General features: G+C 38.7%; 2 protein-coding genes across 5 annotated transcripts; both read right to left on the bottom strand.

The window, feature by feature from the left end:
- Positions 1-689: 689 nt before the first annotated feature.
- Positions 690-4,093, bottom strand: LOC122306240 (BUD13 homolog). The gene is made up of 6 exons (XM_043118675.1): positions 3,883-4,093; positions 3,163-3,784; positions 2,923-3,049; positions 1,545-1,648; positions 909-981; positions 690-832 (listed from the first exon to the last, which is right to left on the bottom strand). The coding sequence occupies exons 1-6, from the start codon at positions 4,091-4,093 to the stop codon at positions 794-796; spliced, it is 1,176 nt and encodes a 391-aa protein (XP_042974609.1). The 3' UTR covers positions 690-793.
- LOC122307403 (pentatricopeptide repeat-containing protein At1g32415, mitochondrial) lies at positions 3,931-8,814 on the bottom strand. Of its 4 annotated transcripts, XM_043120292.1 has the most exons (3): positions 7,519-8,814; positions 6,170-7,431; positions 4,209-4,271 (listed from the first exon to the last, which is right to left on the bottom strand). In XM_043120292.1, the coding sequence occupies exons 1-2, from the start codon at positions 8,576-8,578 to the stop codon at positions 6,296-6,298; spliced, it is 2,196 nt and encodes a 731-aa protein (XP_042976226.1). In that variant the 5' UTR covers positions 8,579-8,814; the 3' UTR covers positions 4,209-4,271; positions 6,170-6,295. The 4 variants fall into 4 exon arrangements, with proteins under 4 accessions (XP_042976223.1, XP_042976224.1, XP_042976226.1 ...); XM_043120289.1 differs by lacking the exon at positions 4,209-4,271 and adding an exon at positions 3,931-4,071 and having other exon boundaries at positions 6,170-8,812; XM_043120290.1 differs by lacking the exon at positions 4,209-4,271 and adding an exon at positions 3,971-4,110 and having other exon boundaries at positions 6,170-8,812.
- Between the last annotated feature and the right edge of the window lie 14,635 nt (positions 8,815-23,449).

Raw genomic sequence — 23,449 nt, 5'->3', positions numbered from 1 at the left:
CAAAGCCAACCATATATGCTTGCTTGGCAACAGACCCACAATAAGAGAGGCCATTACTCAAAAGCATAAAACCTTCGAGCCTGCAACCTTTATAAAATTGTGGTGTAATCCACAGAGCAGGCAACAAATATTACCTGGACTAAAACCACAGAAACTTCACTGGCAATGCAAACATAATGTTGTTTAGCAGTTCAGGGTGCCCAACCACTCACCACCAGAACCAATTAACTCTTTAAAAGTTGCTTTGAATCGGGCGCCTCATTGCCTTTCCACAAACACATAGAAAGCCCATTGGAATCTCCTTACACATTCCGTACGCTGTCAAGTCACATGTCAGAGACAGACCACAGGTATGCTTCTGTTTCTGTAGCTAGTCTCTCATTCGTCCTTTTAAACAATCCCTTCTCAAATCCTGTAAGATGCAAAACAGCAGAAGTTAATCAGTTCTAATAACTAAACATATTCTCTAAATACTTGTCTTTTTTCTTTGGCTCTAGGTTTCCAAGCACAAGAATCTTCCTGTGGTAACAACATGACTGGGATCGCCATATCATGGCACACTGGAAGATACTCAAGGCAAGGTCCATAGCTTCTCTGAAAGGTAAATAAGAAATATCTGGCTCAAGAATGGTAGAGGTGAACCAACCATTACTACGGTCAACTCCATCCCAGTGTCTTCCTGGTCTTATGCCATATCGATTTAGTGCAGCATCTAATCCTCTTTTTAACCAGCTGTGGGCAGGAATGTCCTGGGGAACAACAAACCCTGATTCCTTCATCTTCTCACTATCCCCTAGTTTTGGGAGAACCATTTCAGGATGCTTTTTCTGCACTATGTCAGAGAGATGTTGAATAAGAAATCAATTCTATAATTTTGGAAGCAAAAAATAAGACAGTCAATAACTTACCTTCACCAAATGCACCATGGGATCACCCCGTCTTAATCTCTCCTTCAGCATGTTGTTTAGTTCTGGATCATCCCTGCATCAGAGAATCAGTCTATCAATTCCAACACGCCACTACGTGTACACAAAAGAAGAGTTGAAAGTACTGTGTAGTGCCTTAGTTAAACCGAAGATGGATAGCCAAGTAGTCAAGCATACTTAATGTTTCATAGAGATTTTTTTTTTTTTTTTTTTTTTAAGAACATTTCTTTTCTTACAAAAGTTAATTATGTCCAATTTCATACATGTGTATTTCCACAATACACCATGATTACACCATCATATTGAGCACAAAATCATCAAGATAGCCCAACATTTGATCATACCATTATAAAGCAAAAATTTACTTGGGTACAATAAAGGAACAGAATTATACCAGGCCAGCAACAACAAGCCCATTATTACAATTGTAAAAAAATACACCCATTATTGTGGTGAACTATATTTCCCCTAGTATAATATCATATAAACAAGAAGCCCAGATGTATGTGACACAATAGAACATCTAAATATGCAAATAAAAAATGTCAGCACAAAGATGCAAACCTTAAAATCTGGTCTTTTTCCCCATAAAAAAAAAATCTAATATCTTTGATTTACCTGGTTTGTGCAAATGGCTTTTCCTTCTCAAGTTCCAATTCCTGCAGCTTAGCTTCAGCTTCCTGCTTTTGAGCCAAGCCCTTCCCCCATTCCAACTTCTTCTCCTGGTTAAAATGCACAAGAAATGAAAATTTACTCTTCAACTTAAAGAAAAGGGACAGCATTTATTTTTTAAAGAAAGAAGCTTCAAACTCAAGCTACAATATTAAAACTAAAAAGATGCCCGAGCCCATAACTATGATGAACTTAACATATTATATACGCAAGTTTTACATCCTCTACAATCTCATGGTTTAACACCTTCCATAATAGAATTTCAGAGTGTCTGCCAAGCTTAATAATAGTCATTTGTATTGATAACCACCAAGTCTCTTTGACAACTAGCAGAATTACTGTAACATTAGCACCAAAGCCTCATAAGAGACTAAAAGAACAAGAAAAGGAAAATTTTTCATAGTCACAAACATCATCAGACTGCAATTTGTACAACCTGAATCTATCCCTTCCACAATTAAGTTCTTGCAAGATTTGGGAAATGTAAAAGGGGAAAAAACAAAGAAAAAAGAAACGCCTATGCATATGCACATGCACTCTTTATCCTAATATATCTGTTAGAAACACCAATTTCCTTCATTCATGAGAATTGTAATTCTTGTAATAGAATGGAAATTTCTTTTATGATGAAACATGAAAAATACTGAAGGGCCACAGTGGCACTTGTCAGCATAATTGAGTAACATGGGCTCAAGGGTAAAAGTTGACATTTACCAACAAAAGAAAACAGAAAGAAGGAAGAAGGGAGGGACAGATATAATGTCGTAATGATCGCTAGAACTGTAAATCTCTCAACATGATCATCAGACGTCTCTTGCCATCAGCAGCTTGCACTGATATTCTACATTTCTTTTTATAAGTAAGAAGATCTTTATTAATTAGCAGTTTGCACGGATATTCTACATATCTCCCACACCAAGAAGAAAACAGAGCAAGAAGAGAAGGGGGAAATGATAATCCAAGAAAAGAAAAAAATTTCGCGAACCTCATAAAACTAGCAAAATTAATGAATGTTGACCATTACGATGATGATGATGGTTGCCATAAATAATAATTATTATTATCAAATTAATGGTCAATTACTAAAACTTCCAGCAGAATCTGGATCAAGACATTATTCACTGGTCAAACATGACGCACAATACTCACTATACCACTCCTCACACATTTTTATCTTTTTTGATCGGTAAATAGGAATTTTATTAAAAATAGGAGAAGCCAAGTACACAAGACAGGTTTGAGGTATAAAATACTCACAAGAATTTTATAAACTCACTATACCGCTCCTCACACATGACAGGTTTAAGGTTCTATTCCAAAGTACCTTGGGCTTCTCTTCTACTTTTACTTTCTGCCTTGACTTCAAAAAGTCTTCCTTCAATATACTTTCTCCTGCACCTTGACCACTTATACAGGTTCTGCACCTTGACCACTTATAGATGGATCCATCTCTTTAAACCTACAGAGAGGCATGAATATCAGACACAATAAACAACTTATATTCACTGAACATAAACTTAAAAGGACCGGGCGGAATAATATAATCCGGAAGTGTCAGTTTTACCTCAACCAATCAGTCTTCTTAGTTCTAGCAATCTCTTCACTGATCTCTTTGCCAGTAAGCAGACCCGTTTTATGTTGCTCATTCACAGCAGCTTCCTTTCGGCTTTTTCTCGGTGGAGAAAGATCCTGAAGCAAAGATGCACACAAAGCATTGGTTTCAGTTGAACGTTTACATGGAGGGGAAAGATCAGATGACCTAGTAATCCGAAAATCCTCCCTGGTTTTCCTTGGGGCTTCTGACCCTGGAGAAGCCTGGAAGTCATCTTGGCACAAAGAACCATGACTCCTCTGTCTAGGAGGAGAAATGTCAGGAAAGTCAGATGTTGTATCGTTCTGTTGGTGCTTCAGCTGCTGTCCTGAAGGTGACAAATCAGCGCTACCTCTGCCAAAATCTGCTGGCTTCAGTTCATGTTCCGGTGAAGGTGTGTCATTCAGGATTGCCGGCTTACCTGGTGGTGACATATCAGGGTTTGGGTCATTAGAATTAGCAGCTTTGGGAGAGAGAGAAACCCAACCACTTCCATCCTCTGATATGGCATTATATGGCCGCATAGCCTTCAGTTGTTTGAGCCTCTTCATCTGCTTAACCTCAATGTCCTCATCAACTTGTGGCTTCTCTTCAACTACATCAAACGGCAGAAAATTTTCTTATTACCATAATAACAAACTCAACTAGATATGGAACACCATATACAAGAAGCCAAAATGTAATGGCTTTTACCAGCTGAATCATCATTGTTTTCCTCTTCAAGATTAACTGGTTTGTGACAAACTGGATCTTCATCCACGACTAAAACACCTTTTACATCTGGTTTACTTTGGACCACATTCTTCATCCTTTTTTTCTTTTCCTTTCCTTCCTCATCATTGCTCTCATATCTCTTCAGATATTCTATAAGTGACTTGGACCCTGAAGTTGAAGCCGCCACCATCATTCAATATCAATGGCCTTGAACGTGAAGGAAAGACAATATTACTGCATTTGATTTTCAACCAACTAAAAAAAAGGATTTTAAACCCATTAGAATTACCAACATAGAAGCAGCAGAATCTATTAACAGCTTCAATTGCCAATATCAGCAGCTTGACTACATATCACAACTTCCCAGTCTAATACGAAAGATATCAGACAGAAACCGGTCAATATAAATATCAAATTGTGTCCATTTGCATTCACACACTTCTATGCCATAAATTCAGACTCTTCAAGAAGTGATGAATCTTGATTGACAGAATACAATAAACCAAAAAAACATTGATAATTGACACAACTCCACAAACACATTTAATTTAATTTTACTTATTACAACTTCACCTAGAATTTTTTTCATTTCTTTCCCATGCAATTTATTAATTTATACACACAACATCTACCTATCCATACATAAATATATTATCGGCAATAGGTCTGAGAAGGTATCTACAAATATCTGATTCAGATATTTGTACCCTGTCAAAGTAAGAAACCATGGCATATATGTTTGGAATAGATTCCATTTTGAAAGAGTTGCAAAAGCACTACCTTGTTGAAGGTTCTATACATCTGCCCTTTCTCAAGGCTATTGTGCGTTAGGGTCTTTCACAAGTAGTCTCTCAGAAATATGCTGCCCAAATTGGAAATTACTTCCTTCCAATTTCTCTTTCTAGTAAATAAAGGAGAGCTGTTTCACTTATCCAAAAACTTCAAATAAGGAGAGCTGTTTCTAGGAGGGTCCATTGGCATGGGCATGAACAGTTTGGACCTTAGGCTATGACGATTGTGAAGGAGTTTAACCTACCTATACAAACAAGATTAACCATTTGATTATAATGCCTATCGGGGACCACAAAGGTGGAGAATCCCCATTAATTTATTTCTAAGGAAGGTTAGTTTCAAATCACAACATGGTAAGGGATAGATTTATTTCCCAATGAATTTTTCTGATATGGTCCTGCTTGTAAAAATAGGTTGGGCCATAGATTTTGGGATGGATCGATCAATTGATTTATTAAGCATTAATGTTAGGTAGACTCATTTAAACAAAAAATATTCTTTCTACACGGTAAGTACCCAGAAAGAAGAAATGATATTCTTTCTTGTGATCCCCCCACACTGACTAATGAGTGTCACGATTATGAATGGGATCTCACATTGCTTGGAGGGATAAATTCTTGCTTTTTATAATGATTCCAATAAGGCTCCAATTGTACCTTTGACCAGTCCTTTTGGAATTTGGAGTATGGACCAAATGTGGCTTGGGCATCACAAATTTTCCAAAGCAATGTAGGATCCCATACACCACCTACACTCATCACTCAGTATGGAATTTTACATTTCTAAACTTTCTTTCTTCCTTCCTCTCATACAAAAAGCTCCAAGAAACAGTTTCTTGGCCTCTAAGTTTTGAAATGGCCCACATCATCCCCACCCCCTTCGTAACCAACCGTCTTCTACTCTCCATTACTGTGCTTTATCTTCCAACTCCCTCTTTACAACTCTTCACTAGTCCTCTCCCTACCTTCGTGTCTCAAACGCACTATGGCCTACATTGTCCCTAACCACACCTTCGCCACCAAATGTATTTACACCATTCTCTTAACTTTTTTTCCCAACTAGTCGCTGCTCCTCTGTCTACCTTCACTTCTCAAACATGCTCCCAAGTCCAAAGTTGAGCCTACCAAAACTCAAAGCAGTGCATAAATCTTCCCAAGTTGCTATAATCTGGTGCATTTGCAAGGGTAACATTCCAAAACCTGGAAGGGAGAAGCAGCAAAAAATTTGGATGCTCTTGGTACAGTTTGAAAATGGAGTTCAGCCACCAGTCTCCCCATGATCCAGAACAGTTTTCACACATGTTTAAAATATCTAGTTGTGATTTCACAACTGATCTTAGTTCACATTCTATTCACTATCAATCAATATATGAAATTTGTATTGGGAAGAACAGAGTGGTGCCTGCTCAGAACATACAAAGTACAGGAAAGATTATCATAAGATGTTTATATGCATGACAAATAAGAAAACTCACATATTAGCTATTTCATAGGACACGGGAAAGGAAAGGCTGTATTCTCAAAGAGAATGAACATGTTGACAAACAGATGTTCTGACAAGTTGATTACTGAGATTGAAGGTCATAAGTTTGAGTGTGTCCTTAGCGATGATGGGTCAAACTTCCCCACACTTCATATGTTTCACCCACTTTCTTATGATCACTTGCTGTCCCATGTAAGACAGATAGCATCACATCCACTTGTGGGGGTATTTTATCTCCTGACAGGAAAATATGAGCCTTCCCTTTCAGCAGAATCCAACTGCAGCCAGGAACCTTTTTGACACCCTCCAGTTGCATCTTCTTTCTTATCATTGTCCCCTCAACATGCCAACCCTTTGCTCTGTATATGTTACAGAGCACTACATGGGCAGCTGCGTTTAAAGGATCCAGCTCAAAGAGTCGCTGGGCTGCACGTCTAGCAATCTCGGTAGTTGTCTCATGAAAACTACATACTCCAAGCAATGAACCCCAAACAGCACGATCTGGTTCAAGAGGTAGTCTAAGGACTAGCTCCTCTGCTTCTTTTAGTTTCCCAGCTCGGCCCAAAAGATTAATCATGCAAATATAATGCTCTAAACCTTTTGGAATTGCATAAACATCACTCATGGCATTATATAACTCCCACCCTTGACTGACCAGCCCTGCATGGCTACATGCTGATAGGACACCCAAGAAAGTAACAGAATTTGGGTGGGCCCCAGATCTAAGCATGTCTTCAAAGATCTTGAGGGCTTCATTTGCCAGCCCATGATGTGAAAGCCCCATGATCATGGAATTCCAAGAAATTAAATCCCGAGAAGTCATATTTGAGAATATTATGTGTGCATCACCTATCTCCCCACATTTTGCATACATTGAGATCAAAGAATTCTCAAGAATCAAGTCAAATTCATATAATGTTTTTATCAGCATGCAATGCAACTGCTTTCCCTGATCAAGATATGACAGTGTACCTGCTGCTCCAAGAAGAATAGAATATGTAGAATTCAGAGGTAAAACACAATGGACTCGCAATTCTGAGAATAAGCAGGTAGCTTCTGCGAAAAGCTCATTTTGAACAAGTCCTGAAATCATTGCAGTCCACGCAACTGCATCTCTTTGAGGCATATTATGAAACAGATGACAGGCCTTCGATACTTGGCCAACATCAAAATAGCCCTTAATCATAGAAGTCCATGAGATCTTATCTCGGATGGGTACCAAGTCGAACAAATGTTGAGCCTTTTCCAGCTGCGCTGTACGAATATAGCCATGGATCATAGAATTATAAGAACGTTTATCTGGGTTTTTCATAAAAATAGAGTGTGCAAAGTCCATCATACCAAAAGTAGAGTACATGTAAACGAGGCTCCTATATAGCCTGCCATCATAATCATCATGGTCCCAACTTTTAATAATCAGTTGAGCATGCAATTGCATGCCAAGACGAGCAAAACCTACACCTGCACAAGCATAGGCAAGTGAAATGAAAGTCTCTCCATTTGGTTTTACTTCAAAATCCCCTCTCATTTCAAGAAAAAGCGACAAAGCTTCTATATATAAGCTATTCCGAGTGAATGCACTGATCATGGCTGTCCAAGAGACAATGTTCCTCTCAGGCATTCTTTGAAACAGACTATACCCCTCATCCACATTACCCACCCTACAGTAACCAGCCATCATGCTAGTCCAAGTGACCACATTCTTCTCTTCCATTTCATCAAACAATGCTTTTGCTTCTTCTATTCTACCATTCTCAACATACCCCGCAATCATGGCATTCCAAGAAACTATGTTCTTATCTGGCATTAGTTGAAAAAGCAGACTTGCTTCCTCCAAATCCTTGTTCCTAATCAAGCCTGCCAACATAGAATTCCAGGACACAATATTCCTTTCTGGCATCACCTCAAATAACCTCCTCGCATCATCTATCCTCCCTGCATCCGCCAACCCACAAAGCATTAAAGTCCACGACACAACATTCCTTTCTGGCATCTCGCCAAAGAATGACCAAGCCCCACTCAACCTTCCACTCTGCACGTACCCAGACAACATCGCATTATAAGTAACAACATTCCTCTCGGGCATGATATCAAAGAGAGCCCGGGCTTCATCAACAAAGCCACTCTTCGAGTACTTCGACAGAAACGAAGTCCAAAGACGGATCCGGCCATGCCGCTCTCCAACAGACAATTCTTCAAGCATATTACGTGCATCCGGAAGACTATGTTCGGAAAGGAAATGGAGCAGTTGTGAGTCATTGTCAGTGAGTTTCGGGTAATCGGTCTTGGAAAATGTGATCTGGGTTTTGAAGCGACGAACATAAATGAAACGGCACTGAAGTCTAGTAGAGGATTTTGAGAGAGAATAAAGCTGAAAGCTTCTGGAAGAAACGGCACACATTAATCGTTTTTCAAACGAGATAATTGTCAAAGCAAAACAGTTTCCTCTTGTATCGGCCTTCTACCCCAAGATAAAGAACATTTATGTATTAGCTCTCCAGATATGGTAATATAAATCTTGTTCATTGAGACACATTCTATGATCAGGGAAGTAGTTACACTTTAAAAAATTCATAACTTGTAAGCTGTATCCAAAATATCTCTCACAAATGGGTATCATTTCAAGAGATCAGCTTTAAGAGGATATACCCATAACTTGGCCGTAAGGTTGTAAATGAACTAATCTGCTCGATAGCCTGTTCGGTACTTGTTCAATTAAACTCGAATCGAACTCGACTCGTGAAAAAAAAAAAAAAAAAACTCGTTCGTGAAAATAGATACCCGCTCGATTTGTAAATGACACATACCCAACAAAACTCGACTTGACTCGACTAAAGCTCGTTTATGCTCAAGTCGACTCGTTAGCTCGACTCGATTAAAACTCATTTATATATTGATAAATATATACATACATGTATGCATGTATATATGTATTTTTTTTTTTATATAACAACTCACATTCATTAAAAGAGTCATCAAGAGAATTACAAGCTGGCCTCATGCCAAACAATTTGGGAAATACACTCGGGAGTTGATTCCCACCAAATTGTTGAATCCTCTACAAATCTTGCTAGTTTTGCTAAACCATTAGCTGCTGCATTGTGTTCTCTGCCAACATGTTGGAAAATCACTTTGGGTAGCTGTTTTGAAAGGCCAAGGATGGAGTAGATCAGGTTGCCATGTGGAGACATTGACTCCCCTTCTGTTGTTAAGGCCCTAATACTGAGCAATGAATCAGTTTCCACAATCAGATTATTGATACCCAACGGGACACATATCTGTAGACCCCTCAAAATGGCAAGAAGCTCCACTTCCATAGGATCAGAGAACTCTGGTTCTTTGTGACACGCAGCCAGTATAACTTTACCCTTCTCATCCCTCAAGATAACTCCCACACCCGTACTGCAGCATCCTTGAAACAAAGCTTCATCCGTATTGATTTTTAGGACACCTGTAGGGGGGTTTCCATTTCATGTCCCTTACCATGTTCTGTTTGCTACTGACTTGGGCTTCTCGAGACTCCTTAAGCATGGATAGAGCATGATCTATAGACTGTTGTGGATAGAGCATGTATATATGTATTAGTTAATAATATAAGCATACTACTTTTATAATTAAATATATAATATGTATTCTAATTACTTATGTCTATATAGTGAATATACTTCATATGTATAATATTTATAAATTTTATAATTTAATAGAACTTCTACTTGTTAGTTGTATAAATTCAATATTACTTTTTTTTATTCATTTAATTTATTAATTATTAAATCTTATTCCAAAAAAAAAAATTCACGCTCGACTCAACTTGAACTCGTTTGTGGGACGAGCTCGAGTTGAGAATTTAAGTTATCAAGTCGAGCTCGAACAAATAATTAAAAAAAATCTCGAGTTCGGGCTCAAGTATTTTGAGTTGAGTCGAGCTCGGCAAGCCAAAAATCGGCTCGACTTAGCTCGATTATAGCCTTACTTGGCCGGGAGAGGCGCACGTTGGCTTCGGTGACTGCTGTCGGTTGCGGTCTAAAACCTAAAGAGAGAGCATCTGTAGGAGGGAGAGACTGAGGAGTTACAGAGAGAGAGAGAGAGAGAGAGAGAGAGAGAGAGAGAGAGAGAGAGAGAGAGAGAGAGAGAGAGAGAGAGAGAGAGAGAGAGGGACAGGCAGAGTAGTTATTGGTGTGATGCATTAGACCATGAGCGGGAGGAGGCGGCGCTTGGTAACTTGCGAGGTGCGTAACACAGAGGAGAGAAGAGAGGGGCTGCCAGAGAGAGAAAGAGGGCGCCAGAGAGAGAGAGATGCGGAGAGGGGCAAGCTGTCGGAAGAAGAGATGGAGAGAGAAAAGCTGAGATGGGGAGAGAGGAACTCACGGTGGTGGTGTCACAACCCTTGGGAGGATTGCCCGGGGCCACACCTCGACACAGCTCTTGGAGGGTCAGGACAGTTATATGGCTAGCCTGCATGCATGCCTTGGCTCATGCCCAGATAGGCAGCAGGCGCCCATGGAAGTTACTGGCCGCAAGCAATCCTTGCATGCATGCTTGCGCATTTCCTTGTGCATGCGCGCCCCAGCACCACTTAGCCAGGTTATCCAGTGCACAGCTCCAACTCATGCCTTGTAGGCAAGGCAAGTGGCATGTCATCTAGCGCAAGGCTCTAGCCCATGCCTTGCAATCCCAGCGCCCAAACCAACAACTTGGGCCATGCATGCCCATTACCCAAGCCACTAGCCTGGGCCATGCAGGACCACCGCCCAAGCCACTTGACTGGGCCTCACAACAACAGCACGACACCACCCTGTGCCCACCATCAAGCCTAGGTTTGGCACCTTGCCATGCCACCATCAGCAGGCCACACACAGCATCATGCCGTGCCCACCACCAAACCAACACATGGCACCATGCCATGCCATACAGTCAGCCATCAAACCGGACGAAGACTAGCCCAACCATGGGCCATGCACCATCCTAGCCCACCATGGGCCTTGCTTGTCACGGCCACCATAGGGCCTTTTATCCATTATATTTATTTTATTTACTTCATTTATTTATTTAATTTAATTTGCTATGAAACTTTTGGGGGTTTCCAATTTGTAAGCTTTATAAATAGGACCCTTGGTCATTTCATTTGCATCTTTTGGAACATTTGACATTTGCCTTGTGTGGTTGGCCATTGTGCCTAGGATTCTCTATTTGGTGCTTAACACTTGGGCTTCTTGGGATCCAATTTGTGAATCCCCAAGGAGAAGGATCACATCTTGCAATTCGTGAATATGTGTGATTCTATTTATCTTTATTTATCATTTGAGGTTTCATTTCAATCTTTGTGCAATTCGTGAATCAAAGTTTATTGGTTATCTTTTGTTCTTTGGAGTTTATTTTCTTTGTGATTGTTGTGAAGTGTTATTGATTGGAGTGGTATTGTATAGAGTTGAATCCTTCGTTGGGATTTTTGGCCTTGTGCTTAATTCTTCAAGTTGTTTTTTTGTTCATGTAATTTCTTGCATGTTCATAATTTTTCCTTGAAATTTCTTAAAGATTCCCATTTGCCAAACACCCTAGTCAGCCAACCCTAGCCCAAACACTTACCTTACACGCCCATATCATTTTCCATAGCCACCCATCACTCAAAGCCCTAATTACCATAAAGAGCCATTCGGCCATAGCCTAATTGGCTTGACCGAAACCCTACTTCCCATATCACCCCCACCTTATCTTTCCATATATTATTTGATTAGTCATTATCCCTTAATTGACTCAATCACATATCATCCCCAACCAAATCAAATCCAACCCTATCCTTATCCCTATATTCAGCCAACCCATCCCAAATCGGAATTCAAATTCCAATCCCAACAATTTAGGAGATCACCATCCACTCAAACCCATTCCAATCCCAATAATTTCGGAGATCACCATCCATCTAAGCCCTAGCAGAATTCCCCTACTACCCTTGGCCAAAACCCACATCAAACCCTAGCCTCATTCACCCATCTTCCAACCCTAAACATTCAAGTAGCACCTAACACCCAAAAGAACCTTTGACGTGCCTCATTACCACCATACCCGAGATCACCATAGCCCATACACCACCATTGTTCCCACCACCAAACACTAGCCTTCATTCACCAAAGCTCCCATATTGGGCTACACGTGATCAAGACTAAGCAAAGGAATCCAATCGGTCAATCAAGGAGCAACAAGGAGAGGATAGAACCCTTAGTGTGTGAGGGCTTGATCGAGGTCCCCAATAGGTGGCCGCTGGGCACGGTTGTCATGTGCCAAGCTTGGCCACAAGCCTTGTGGTGGTGGGCTTGGTTCATGTTTAAGGATGGTGTAGTGTTCGGCAGTCTAGGCTTAGTTGGTTGGCCATTATCAATAGTTGACTAGTTTAGTTATTGTTATTTTGTTCTGTTCCTCTTTGGAAGGCTGATCCGATAAGTTGAGTTTGATGGAAACTAATAGTGAGTAGACAAATCACTAAGTACACATCTTCAATTCTGAACCGCATCGCACCATAGCTAAATAAGAAATTAGGGACTTTGACACCTGTGTGTTCTTCTCTCCTTACAACCATCAACCCATTTTATCTCACTTTAAATGCATGTTACCGCACGCGGTACGACATCTGGTCCCAGTGGAGGAGCTCTAGACCAAACCGATGCAACCCACCATAGTCACACATTACTATTACATGTGTTCCAAGCCAAAGCCAAGCTAGTCCCACATCCATCTCTCTCCCTGCGTCCGAAACCACTTAAAAGTGCAAGAATTTCTGGGACGACATGACGCTGTTAAGCCCAAAATATTGTTATCTAAAAGAAAAAGGGTAAAAATAAAACAAAAGCTATTGATTGGGCCATTGATTTAAGTATGTGAATAGGTTGATTTGAGTGTATTTCGATTTTATGGATATTGGTGGTTTATAGCCGTTGAGGTGGGAGTGAATGGGTGGTGGAGTGTGTTTGGATTATTGGGTAAGCTGTCGGTGAATGAGTTTTTAATCAGATAAAAATGATCAAGTCTTTCAATGATTTCCTGAACGCCCTTGAAGCTGATATTCAGTTTACCAATATCCTGCAAATCTCTATTTTTCCTCTTTATTTCACTTTTTTCTTTTGTTGGTGAGTTTTAGTTTATGAAACGAATTTTCGAGATTCTCTTTATGATTATGAGAATTTTATTGTTGAAAATTTTCTCGAAGAGAGAGAGAGAGAGAGAGAGAGAGAGAGAGAGAGAGAGATGGTGACTTACGAACAACGGAGTTGGATCAAAATGGTTTCGGTCTACGAGGAATCCAAGATCAGGAGTGGGTTTTAGTTGAATGCCCCCTGCTCCTCGAAGGCTTTCTAGGGAAGGAGAGAGAAAGAGAGAGAGAGGGGGAAAGAGGATAGAGAGAATGACCAAATTTTTTTTCTTCCTATGCAGTGCGGTCTACCATTGGGTTCACATGGGATCTACGTGGAAGGCTACCATTCGACTCCATTGATAGAAGAATAGCGAATATTCTTGTGGGAAGATTATCTCTATTTTGTTTAATGTGTTATTTGTTAAGAGTCCAATCAATTGTTAGTGCATCTTCTACTGAGTCTTGGGCTGCAAATAAGCCTTAAGAATTTGGCAACATCATTTTGCTATTTTATCGTTATATCCTTCATATTGTTAGTAGTAGTCCTGTATGTCGTTAGTAGTGGTGCTAAAATCTAGCGAATGTTGGCTGGTGGTTATTTCCCGAGTTGTATTTAATTTGTAGTTATCAATGAGAAAGCCAAGTTGATTCTGGCAAAAACATTAATGTGGAGGATTTGGTTCCTTCAAAGCAACCAATTGTTCTATTTTCTCTACTACTTTTACATTATACATAACAATGGTATACAGAGCAGGTTGATCCATGACGGAAGGTGGAGCTAGTACACACCATTCACAACTTGTTGAATCTCTTGCGAGAGTCAAGCAAGCCCAGGAGGCCCAGCAGCAATAATAAGCATCTTTGCAATAGCTGGTATCTGACTTAGCCTAACAGCTACAAGCAGTGGCTAACAATGTTGAAGCATTGGTGTGTAGCAGCAGGAAGAAACTTGAAGACAATGCAAAAGGGAAAAAAGTGGTTAATCTCTTATATGAAGAGCATGGGGCAATTCAAACACATTCTATTATTTGGATTTCCCTAAGTTCAATGGGGAAGATCCACAAGGGTGGATTTATAGAGCAAACTAGTTTTTTGCTTTTCACCCAACTAACCCACATCATCAAATTTTATTGGCTTCCTTCACATGGAAGGTAAGGCCTTAATTTGGTTTCAAGACTTGGACGCTTCTAGAGGCATTAACAGTTGGGATGCATTTGTTAAGGGGCTGCAAACGTAGTTTGGTCCTTCAACTTATGAAGATCCTATGGAGGCTCTTACTAAATTGAAGCAAACTACTACAGTAAAAGCTTACAAGATAGAATTTGAGGTCCTTTCTAACCAATTAAGGGGCTTAGCTGAGCCATACAAGCTCAATTGCTTCCTAAGTGGTCTTAGAGAAGACATTTCATGGTACATATACTCAATCCTCAAACATTAAATGTTGCTTTCTGTTTGGCTAAGATGCAAGAAGAAAATATTTTAGCCTTAAGGAAGGTGGTCAAGATGGGTGCTCCACCATCAAGGCTAGCTATTGGTTCTCTTTCTCCCGAGAAGAGGGCTATAGTTCTTATGCAATGTTTATCTTGATGGTGATTAGGACACAGAACATTCAATTGAAGGAATGTGAGAAGGGTGAGAAGAGTCCTGATCTTTGTTACAATTATGACCAGGGCTATAGTTCTCTGCATAAGATAAACGTGTGAGAAAGGTCTTTGTTACAATTATGACAAGAAATGGGGACCAAGACACAGGTGCAAGGCCCCCAAATGATTCATTATGGAATATGAAGACTCTAGTGATGAGGATGAACCAAAACCAGCAAGAGAAAACAAGGAGAAATATGAAGGCAGCTCAAAGAGTAACCAATAATAATCAAAGCAAAACTAGGAATTTCTATTCATACACTCTTGGGGTTCCCTAATTCTAGAACTATGAGGTTAATTGGCAAGGTGCACACATGTGTAGTAGTGATCCTTATTGATACGGGAAGCAACCATATTTTATGGATCCCTTTATTGCCAAGAAGGCCAAGCTGAGATATAACCTACCAAATGATTGATAGTAAAGGTAGCAAATAGAGCAACCCTAAGCAGTGAAGGAATGTGTTCTGAAGTGCAACTCCAAATGCATGGTAAATTCTACTCTACTGGTTTTTATTTGCTTGCATTAGGAAGGTGTGATACTGTCTTGGGAGTCCAATGGTTAAGGTCCTTAGGGCTTATCATATGGGACTTTTCTAGACTCTGAATGGAGTTCTCATACATGAGTATAACTAGAACACTTCAAGGCATTTCACCCACTGATTTATCATTGATAGAAGGTGAGAATTTTGGTAGAGCTTTGAAAAATGACAAAAAAGGGCTTAGTTATACAACTTATGGAACCCACAAAAACTACTCTTTTTTCTGCTCAACTTGACCCTACTTTGAGTGAATTAATTGATCAATATCAATCTGTCTTTTAAAAACCTAAGGGTTTACCCCCATCTAGGACACATGACCATCACATCTTACTTCCCAAAGAAACAAAACCAATGTGTGTAGGTCCTTATAGATATCCTTATTACTAAAAATTGGAAATTAAAAAGTTGGTCATGGAAATGTTGTGTAATGGTATAATCTGACCCAATCAAAGTCCTTTTTCCTCACCCGTCCTATTGGTAAGGAAACAAGATGGTAGTTGGAGACTCTATGTTGATTACAGAGCCCTCAACAAAGAAACCATCAAAATAAAATTTCCTATACCAATTGTAGATGAACTATATAGTGCTACCATATTCAGCAAACTAGACCTTAGATCTAGCTACCATCAAATCTGAGATCATCCTAATGATATCCAAAAGACTACCTTTAGGACTCACGATGGTCATTACGAGTTTTTGGTAATGTCATTCGGGTTTACCAATGCACCTACTTCTTTCTAAGGCCTAATGAATGACATCTTCAGGCCTCATCTACATAAATTCATTTTGGTCTTTTTTGATGACATACTTATCTATAGCAAAACTTTTTCAGAACATTTGGTTTATTTACAAATTGTTTTAGATATTCTGAAGCAGCATCAATTATTTGCAGAAAAAACTAAATGTAGTTTTGTGTGTTCTGAAGTTAGCTACCTTGGTCACTTAATTTTGAAAGGAGTTAAGGCTGACCCTAATAAAATTGATACTATGCTTATTTGGCCCTTCCCCACAAGTTTAAAGTCTCTTAGAGAGTTCTTAAGACTCACAGGCTATTATAAGAAATTTATTAAGGGATATGATCTTATTGCAGCACCTTTTACTTCTCTCTTAAAAAGAATTCCTTTCACTAGACTGAAACATCCAATGAAACCTTTGAAAAAATCAAAAAAGTTGTTACTAACCCTATGATCTTAGCACTACCAGATTTTATTCATCCTTTTACTATTCAATGTGATGCTTGTAAGTATGGTGTTGGAGTTGTTTTAATGCAATTGGGAAGGCCAATTGCTTTTATGAGCTAGGCAATACTTAGAAAGGCTTTACAAATGTCAACTTATAAGAAGGAATTGATGGCTTTGGTGCTTGCTGTAAAAAAAATGGAGATCTTAATTATTGGGATAAAAATTCAAGGTGCAAATGGATTAGCAAAGCCTAAAATATCTACTAGAATAGATCACCAAGTTGGAGCCCCACTCAAACAAAAAGGGATCACCAAGTTGCTCAGTTTTGATTTTTCAGTGAAGTATAAGCAAGGAAAGGACAACTGTGTGGCTAATGCACTGTCTAGAAGGGTGGATTCTAAAGAAGGAGAATTGGCAGCCCTAACTATTCCAACAACTACTTGGTTGGACATTCTTAAGGCTTCCTATGTTGGAGTTGCAGAAGTTGTTGTAGAAATTGGAGTAAGGGAGATTGGATCCTAACAATTATAGGGTATTAGAGGGGTTGCTTTACTACAAAGGCAAACTATATATTAGCAACATTCCTGAGCTGAAATTGTAGATTTTACAGGCTCTACACAGCAATCTGGGGGGTGGTCATGCAAGTCATCATAAAACTATCCATATAATTCGCTTTGAATTTTATTATATAGGAATGAAGAGTGAAATCAGAAGCTTAATCCAAGAATGTGATGTATGTCAAAAAAATAAATCCGAGAATGTGAATCCAGCAAGATTCCTTCAAACCTTACCAATTCCTACAAAAATTTAGATTGACGTTTCTCTTGATTCTATACAAGGGTTGCCTATTTCTAAAGGATATTTAGTTATTATGGTGGTGGCTGATAGGTTATTTAAGTATGTTCATTTTATTCTAGTTTCACACCCTTATATAAACTCTAAATTGCCCAAATAGTTGTTGCAATTATTTTGAAATTGCATGGAATGCCTAATTCTATCATGAGAGACGGGGATCCAACTTTCACAAGCGCTTTTTGGAAAGAACTCTTCAAGTTATAAGGGACTAACTTGAAGTTTAGCTCAACCTGCCATCCACAAATGGATGGACTAATTGAAATCATGAACAAGAGTATGGAGTAGTACTTAAGATGTTTTTCAAGTGATAAGTCAAGGGATTGGGTCAAATAGCTTCCTTTAGTTGAATGGTGTTACAACACAAATGTTCATGCATCAACAAAAATGACACCCTTTGAATCAATCTACGGATGCCCACCCTCGAAATTATTGCCCTATTCTCCATGAACTTCTAAAATTCAGGCAGTAGAAGATACCTTAAAATCAAGGGATCATATTCTTTGTATCCTTCGTAACAATCTGCGTGAAGCACAAGTAAGAATAAAGAGGTTTGAAGATTCGAAAAGAACATAAAGAAGTTTTAAAGTCGGGGACTATGTTTACCTCCATCTTCAACCTTACAAGTAGCAATCAGTGGTTCAACAACGAAATTCAAAGCTCTCTCATCGATGCTAAGGGACATACCAGGAAAACTAGGGCCATACTTTTTTTTTTTACTATTGTAGCTATTGACGATAAAGTAATGCAAACATATCGCGGTGAGATCATCTAACTCTGTCATTTTTATTTTCTTTGTAAATAGTTCAAACTAGTTACTACTAAAAACAATATTTCCATGCTTGTTTTTTAGCTCCAAATAATACGAATTACAAAATCGAAGTCGACATATATAATCTGCATGCAGTCTAAAGACTTCACTTAAGAGATCTGACTACACTTTGAGAGAGAAAATCATATAGCATATGGCATAAAGGTGATCAAAGGAGCAACACCATAGATCATGCAGTGACAGACAAAAATCAACTAAATTCTTTACCCGATCATTCACAATTGGTCTGTGGTCAAAGCATGAAATTATTAATTAGTAGTTTCAGGACTTAGACAAGATGATGAAACTTTAAGGATAGTTACTTGAAAGATATAACAAATACTAAGCATTAGCTCTAAGGATAGTTACTGGCAGTGGGATGGCAATTAGCTCTAAGCATTAACTATAATATTTTCATTTTGATAAAATGATGAGTTTTAATTAAAAGAAATCATATTTGTAGTTTTAAGGTGTACAGCCTCCGCACACTCATTTGACAAAAAAAATTGATAAATCTTGGACCTACATAAAAAAATAATAATAATAGTAAATTATTTTTTAATGGTAAATTCCACTTTTTTCAAAATGAGTGTGTAAGACTTTGTCATGTGTTGTAGAAGTGATGTAGTGGTGGAAGATGATAAGAGAAGAAAGATCAGATTACAGGAAGGGGGCTGATTATGTGAAGTATCAAATGATAGTTTTGTTAGAGTTGATTGATACGATGTCGTTTTAATTAGTGTAGTGTTGTAAATCTTGGGCCGTTTTACTTCAAGGTGATTAAGTGTTGTAAATGGAACGGCATTGTTAGAGGAGTTTTAGTAGAGTGATGTCGTTTTGCAGAGGACTTGGATTGTAAGTAAAGTGTTGTCATTTTGATTCGTTTTGATGAATATAAAAGCAACCACGAGTTGGGAAGAAGGCCAACTCTCTCTCTATCTCTCACTCTCTCTCTATATATCTCTCTCTCTACTTCTTGCTACATTCTTGGAGGGTGACCACCTTGAACCAGTCATCAGGATCATTGAAGAAGAAGGGCAACTTATAATTGGTATTAGCAGTCAAAAGGATGGCGGAAGGCATACGATCATATACACAAATTGTGGATTCTAATTATTTGAGATAGGAGCAAGAACAGCAGCAGAAGCAAATTGAAAATACTATTGTCGTTCTGGTTCAGCAACAGGAAACCGCAAGATTGAAAAGGGAAAACCAAGAGAAGAAGTTTTCAAAATTGCTACAACATATTTCAAGAATTTCTTGTAATATGTCTAAAGTTAAGGGATAGGCTCTGAGGAATTTTTAACAACCTCAGGAAATTATGAGGAATGGGGATATGAACGAAGGTGTTGGTGCAGTTGAAAGTAGGCCTGAAAACCGACATTTTCGGTTCGGTAAAGGGCCGAATCGACGCCGACCGACCAGACTATCTCACCCAACTTTGCCGATCGAGAACCGACCGTTCAAGGGGCTTGAACCGGCCGAAACCGATTCCGATCGGTTCACGGTCGGTTCAGCGGTTTGGGCCGGTTTGGGCCACTCTTTTGGGACTTTTTTAGGCCCCTTTCAGAAGGCTTTTTTTGCTCATTTTGGACTTTTTCTACTCAATGTAGTGAATTTATTAGTCAATATTCACAATATTTTAAATTTTTATTCTTGTATTTTTAAAATTCATTAGTAGTTTAAAACAATAAAACTAATATTGTTTTAGAAACTAATAATAGTAACTAGTAAGTTATAATTACTAAATAATACTTTAAAATCTAATAAGTTAGTTAATAACTAACTACTAAGTAATCAATAAAAGTATCCACTAAATAAGTAGATGTTTAATACAAATACAAACCAACACAAATTGTTTTAAGCAATAAACAAGCAACTAACACAAATTAAACATTAAAATCTTGGATCTTTAATTCTTCATTCCATATTCAAAAAGTCTTCAATCTTCAATAGTTGTGACGCCTGATTGTGCTCCCATTTCTATATAAATATGAAAAAACAAATTAAGATTAAAGTTAAACATCAAATTTTAATAAATTTGGATAATCAATAAATAAATGAAATTAAATTATAAAAATAAATTAATATTGAATGAATACATTACCAGATTCTACTACAAAGCTCTCCACATTATCCATGGCCTCTCGAAGATCAATTGGCGCCGACGGATGTCGTAACCAATTCTGAGTACAAATAAGTGCCTCAACTATTTTCGGAGCCAATGAACTCCGAAACTGATCAAGTACACGCTCTCCTGTACTAAATGCTGACTCTGAAGCAACAGTGGAAACAGGCATGGCTAACAAATCTCGTGCAATCCTTGCAAGGATAATTAACCTCATTCTGTCTCCACCAGATCAACAAATCAAAAGATGAACTGAGTGCCTCACAACCATCTGATAAATATCGGTCCACCTCTGTTTTAGCAGCAGTTGATTCAATCTCGTTATCTAGCTCATACCAATCCATATACAATTGTGACTCTTCTTCACTTTCTATTGAGGGTATAGATGTCAAAATGGGCACATGTTCTCGGCTACTCGAAGTAGAACCAAATGTAGCATTGTACTCATCGTATAAGTCGAATAGTAACTGTCTCACACTAGACACCAAATGTAATACTCGAGTCTCATCATAAATTTTTCTCAAGTTGCGGGTGAGAAGGCCTAACTTATTTCGAGGATCAAGCACAACGACAACCAACAACAACAAGTTCAGCTTATCCAATGAACCCCAATACTTATCATATTTCGTTCTCATGATTATGGCCATGTTCATCAAACAACTATTAGAACTCTGACTGAGCCTAACCAATTCTTTTTGGAGCATGCAAATCTCCACAAAACTTGTATTTGCCGTGACATGAAGAGACCCAGAAAAGCGACAAGTGGCATCATAGAACATCTTCAAAAATTTCACAAAAACCCGCACTGTCTCCCACTCATCAGCTCTAGGAGGCCCTATGTGTCTCTCATTAAAGTGAGATAGAAAATTATAATCCTCACTCTCCATCCGCCTAAAAGCCTTTTCAAATTTCTCAGCCGCATCCAACATCATGTAAGTTGAATTCCATCGGGTTTGCACATCAAGACACAACAATTTTTTGCAATCAATTTTTTCTTTTTCTGCACACTTCTTAAACTTGTCTAATCTAGCAGGAGAGGATCACACATATCTAACTGCATTTCTAACCATTGTGATGGCGTCATTACACTCCTTCAAACCCTCATTCACGACAAGATTTAAAATATGAGTACAACATCTCAAGTGCATATACTTCCCACCCAACACATTCCTCGTCAAAAAATGCTTCAAGTAAGAAATTGCAGTATCATTTGAGCTAGCATTATCAACAGTGACAGTAAATATCTTATCAATACCCCAATCAAGGAGGCATGATTTAATATATTTTCCAATTGTATCCCCTCGATGATTAGGGATTAAACAAAAATTTATGATTTTTTTCTTCAACTTCCAATCATTATCAATGAAATGGGCAGTTAGGCACATATAGTTCAAATTTTGTATCGATGTCCATGTATCAGTAGTCAATGAAACTCTCATCTCCCCGTCTTTAAACAACTTTCTAAGCTTGGCCTTTTCAGATGTAAACAATTTCATACAGTCTCTTGCGACTGTAACACGGCATGACACTTTAAATCTTGGTTCAAGTAACCAAACCAACTTCTTAAATCCTTGTCCTTCAACAATTCTAAATAGCAATTCATCAATAATTACCATTTCCGCAATAGCCAACCTCACTGCATCTTCACTATATTTGTGGGTTACAAGATTTCTTACCACGCTACTATCACTCTCTCCAACTTCCTCGCCCACCAATGTTTGTTGATATCTATCTAGAGGCCCGTGTTTATGAGGATTTCTTGGACATGCAGATAAGTGGTTTTGCATAGTTGAAGTCCCATTCCTCTTTGAGTGGCAAGCATAAATCTTGCCACAATAGTTACACTTAGCCTTCGGATCATCTACGGGACAACCCTCAACTCTCGTAAAATGATCCCAAACAACTGACGGGTCCTTCCCCTTCCGTTTCCTAGGAAGTGGACAAGTACTACTAGGGGTACTTGAAGGTTTTGGTGTTTGGGTCTCTCCCAAATTAACGGTTTGTTCATCATTATCAAGATCAATTGGAGTTGATGAGGAATCCATCTAACATATGAAACATTAATTTCAAAATTAATTAAGAAACATAGTTGATACAGTAAAATATATGGTGATAAAAATAACAATAACTTTTTTTTTTTATAAGTATAAAAATAACAATAACTAATAATTTGCACTAGACATGTTAGTTTCAATAGGTTACTTTTTCTACATGACTGCAAGGTCACCACTGGATCTCCTGGTGCAGCTCTTTCTTTGTGCCATCACAGTGAATTTGTTCTTTATTTGTTTGATAGTTTGTAAGTAAAATTGTAAATTACACTGAAGCTCCTTTGCTGATTTCTTAGTCTCCCTTAAATTATTTGTCCCTTTGGTATTATTTCCAGCTATGCCTATTTTTGACATATCGATATTACTACTTACTGGTCAGTTGATGAATAGAAACTGCAATTATTCTTTTGCATAAACCAATGGTGACTCAAGCTTAAGAATGGTCCCGTCGAGACTACGATGAACAAGATAAATAGGCCAAGTCTTTCATTGCAGTCGCGAAATATAAAATGGCAGCACAATATCTATATGACTATGAGAGAAATGCAAGCATCTAGCTAAGGTCAGCAATAGCAAGATCCTATCCAAAAAAAAAAAAGAAACTTGGTAAAAACTAAAAGTGGTTTTACTTACACCGAATCACCGATAGAGGAAGGGGCGTCGCGCCGTCGAGCAGAGGCTGGGAAACCGAGAGAGGGCCAGACGCAGGGGCTGAGCAGTGACCGGGAGAGGGCCAGACGCAGGAGAAGCGATCGACGAAGGGGGGTTTCTGTTTTCAGAAACTGTAGCGGCCAGACGGAAATGGAAAAGCCGAAGGGGGAAGGAGGGGTATTTTACCCTAATACCAAACGGCTTAAGCCAAACGGTGCCGTTTATATTTAAACTGAATAAGTTAATACGTCAGAGAACAACGCCGTTTCAATTATTAAAGTGAAACGGCG

This window comes from Carya illinoinensis, chromosome 4, assembly GCF_018687715.1.
Source record: "Carya illinoinensis cultivar Pawnee chromosome 4, C.illinoinensisPawnee_v1, whole genome shotgun sequence".
Taxonomy (NCBI): Eukaryota; Viridiplantae; Streptophyta; class Magnoliopsida; order Fagales; family Juglandaceae; genus Carya; species Carya illinoinensis.
This window is presented reverse-complemented; position numbering and strand designations above follow the sequence as displayed.

Bases quoted from the DNA above. Each gene is read 5' to 3' on its own strand.
- LOC122306240 (XM_043118675.1), bottom strand. From the start codon at position 4,093: ATGGTGGCGGCTTCAACTTCAGGGTCCAAGTCACTTATAGAATATCTG. The intron at 3,050-3,162 runs GTAAAACTGACA...GTAGGTTTAAAG, and splicing joins AAGAAGACTGATTGGTTGAG to AGATGGATCCATCTATAAGT. The intron at 982-1,544 runs GTAAATCAAAGA...TCTCTGATGCAG, and splicing joins AAGCCATTTGCACAAACCAG to GGATGATCCAGAACTAAACA.
- LOC122307403 (XM_043120289.1), bottom strand. From the start codon at position 8,578: ATGTGTGCCGTTTCTTCCAGAAGCTTTCAGCTTTATTCTCTCTCAAAA.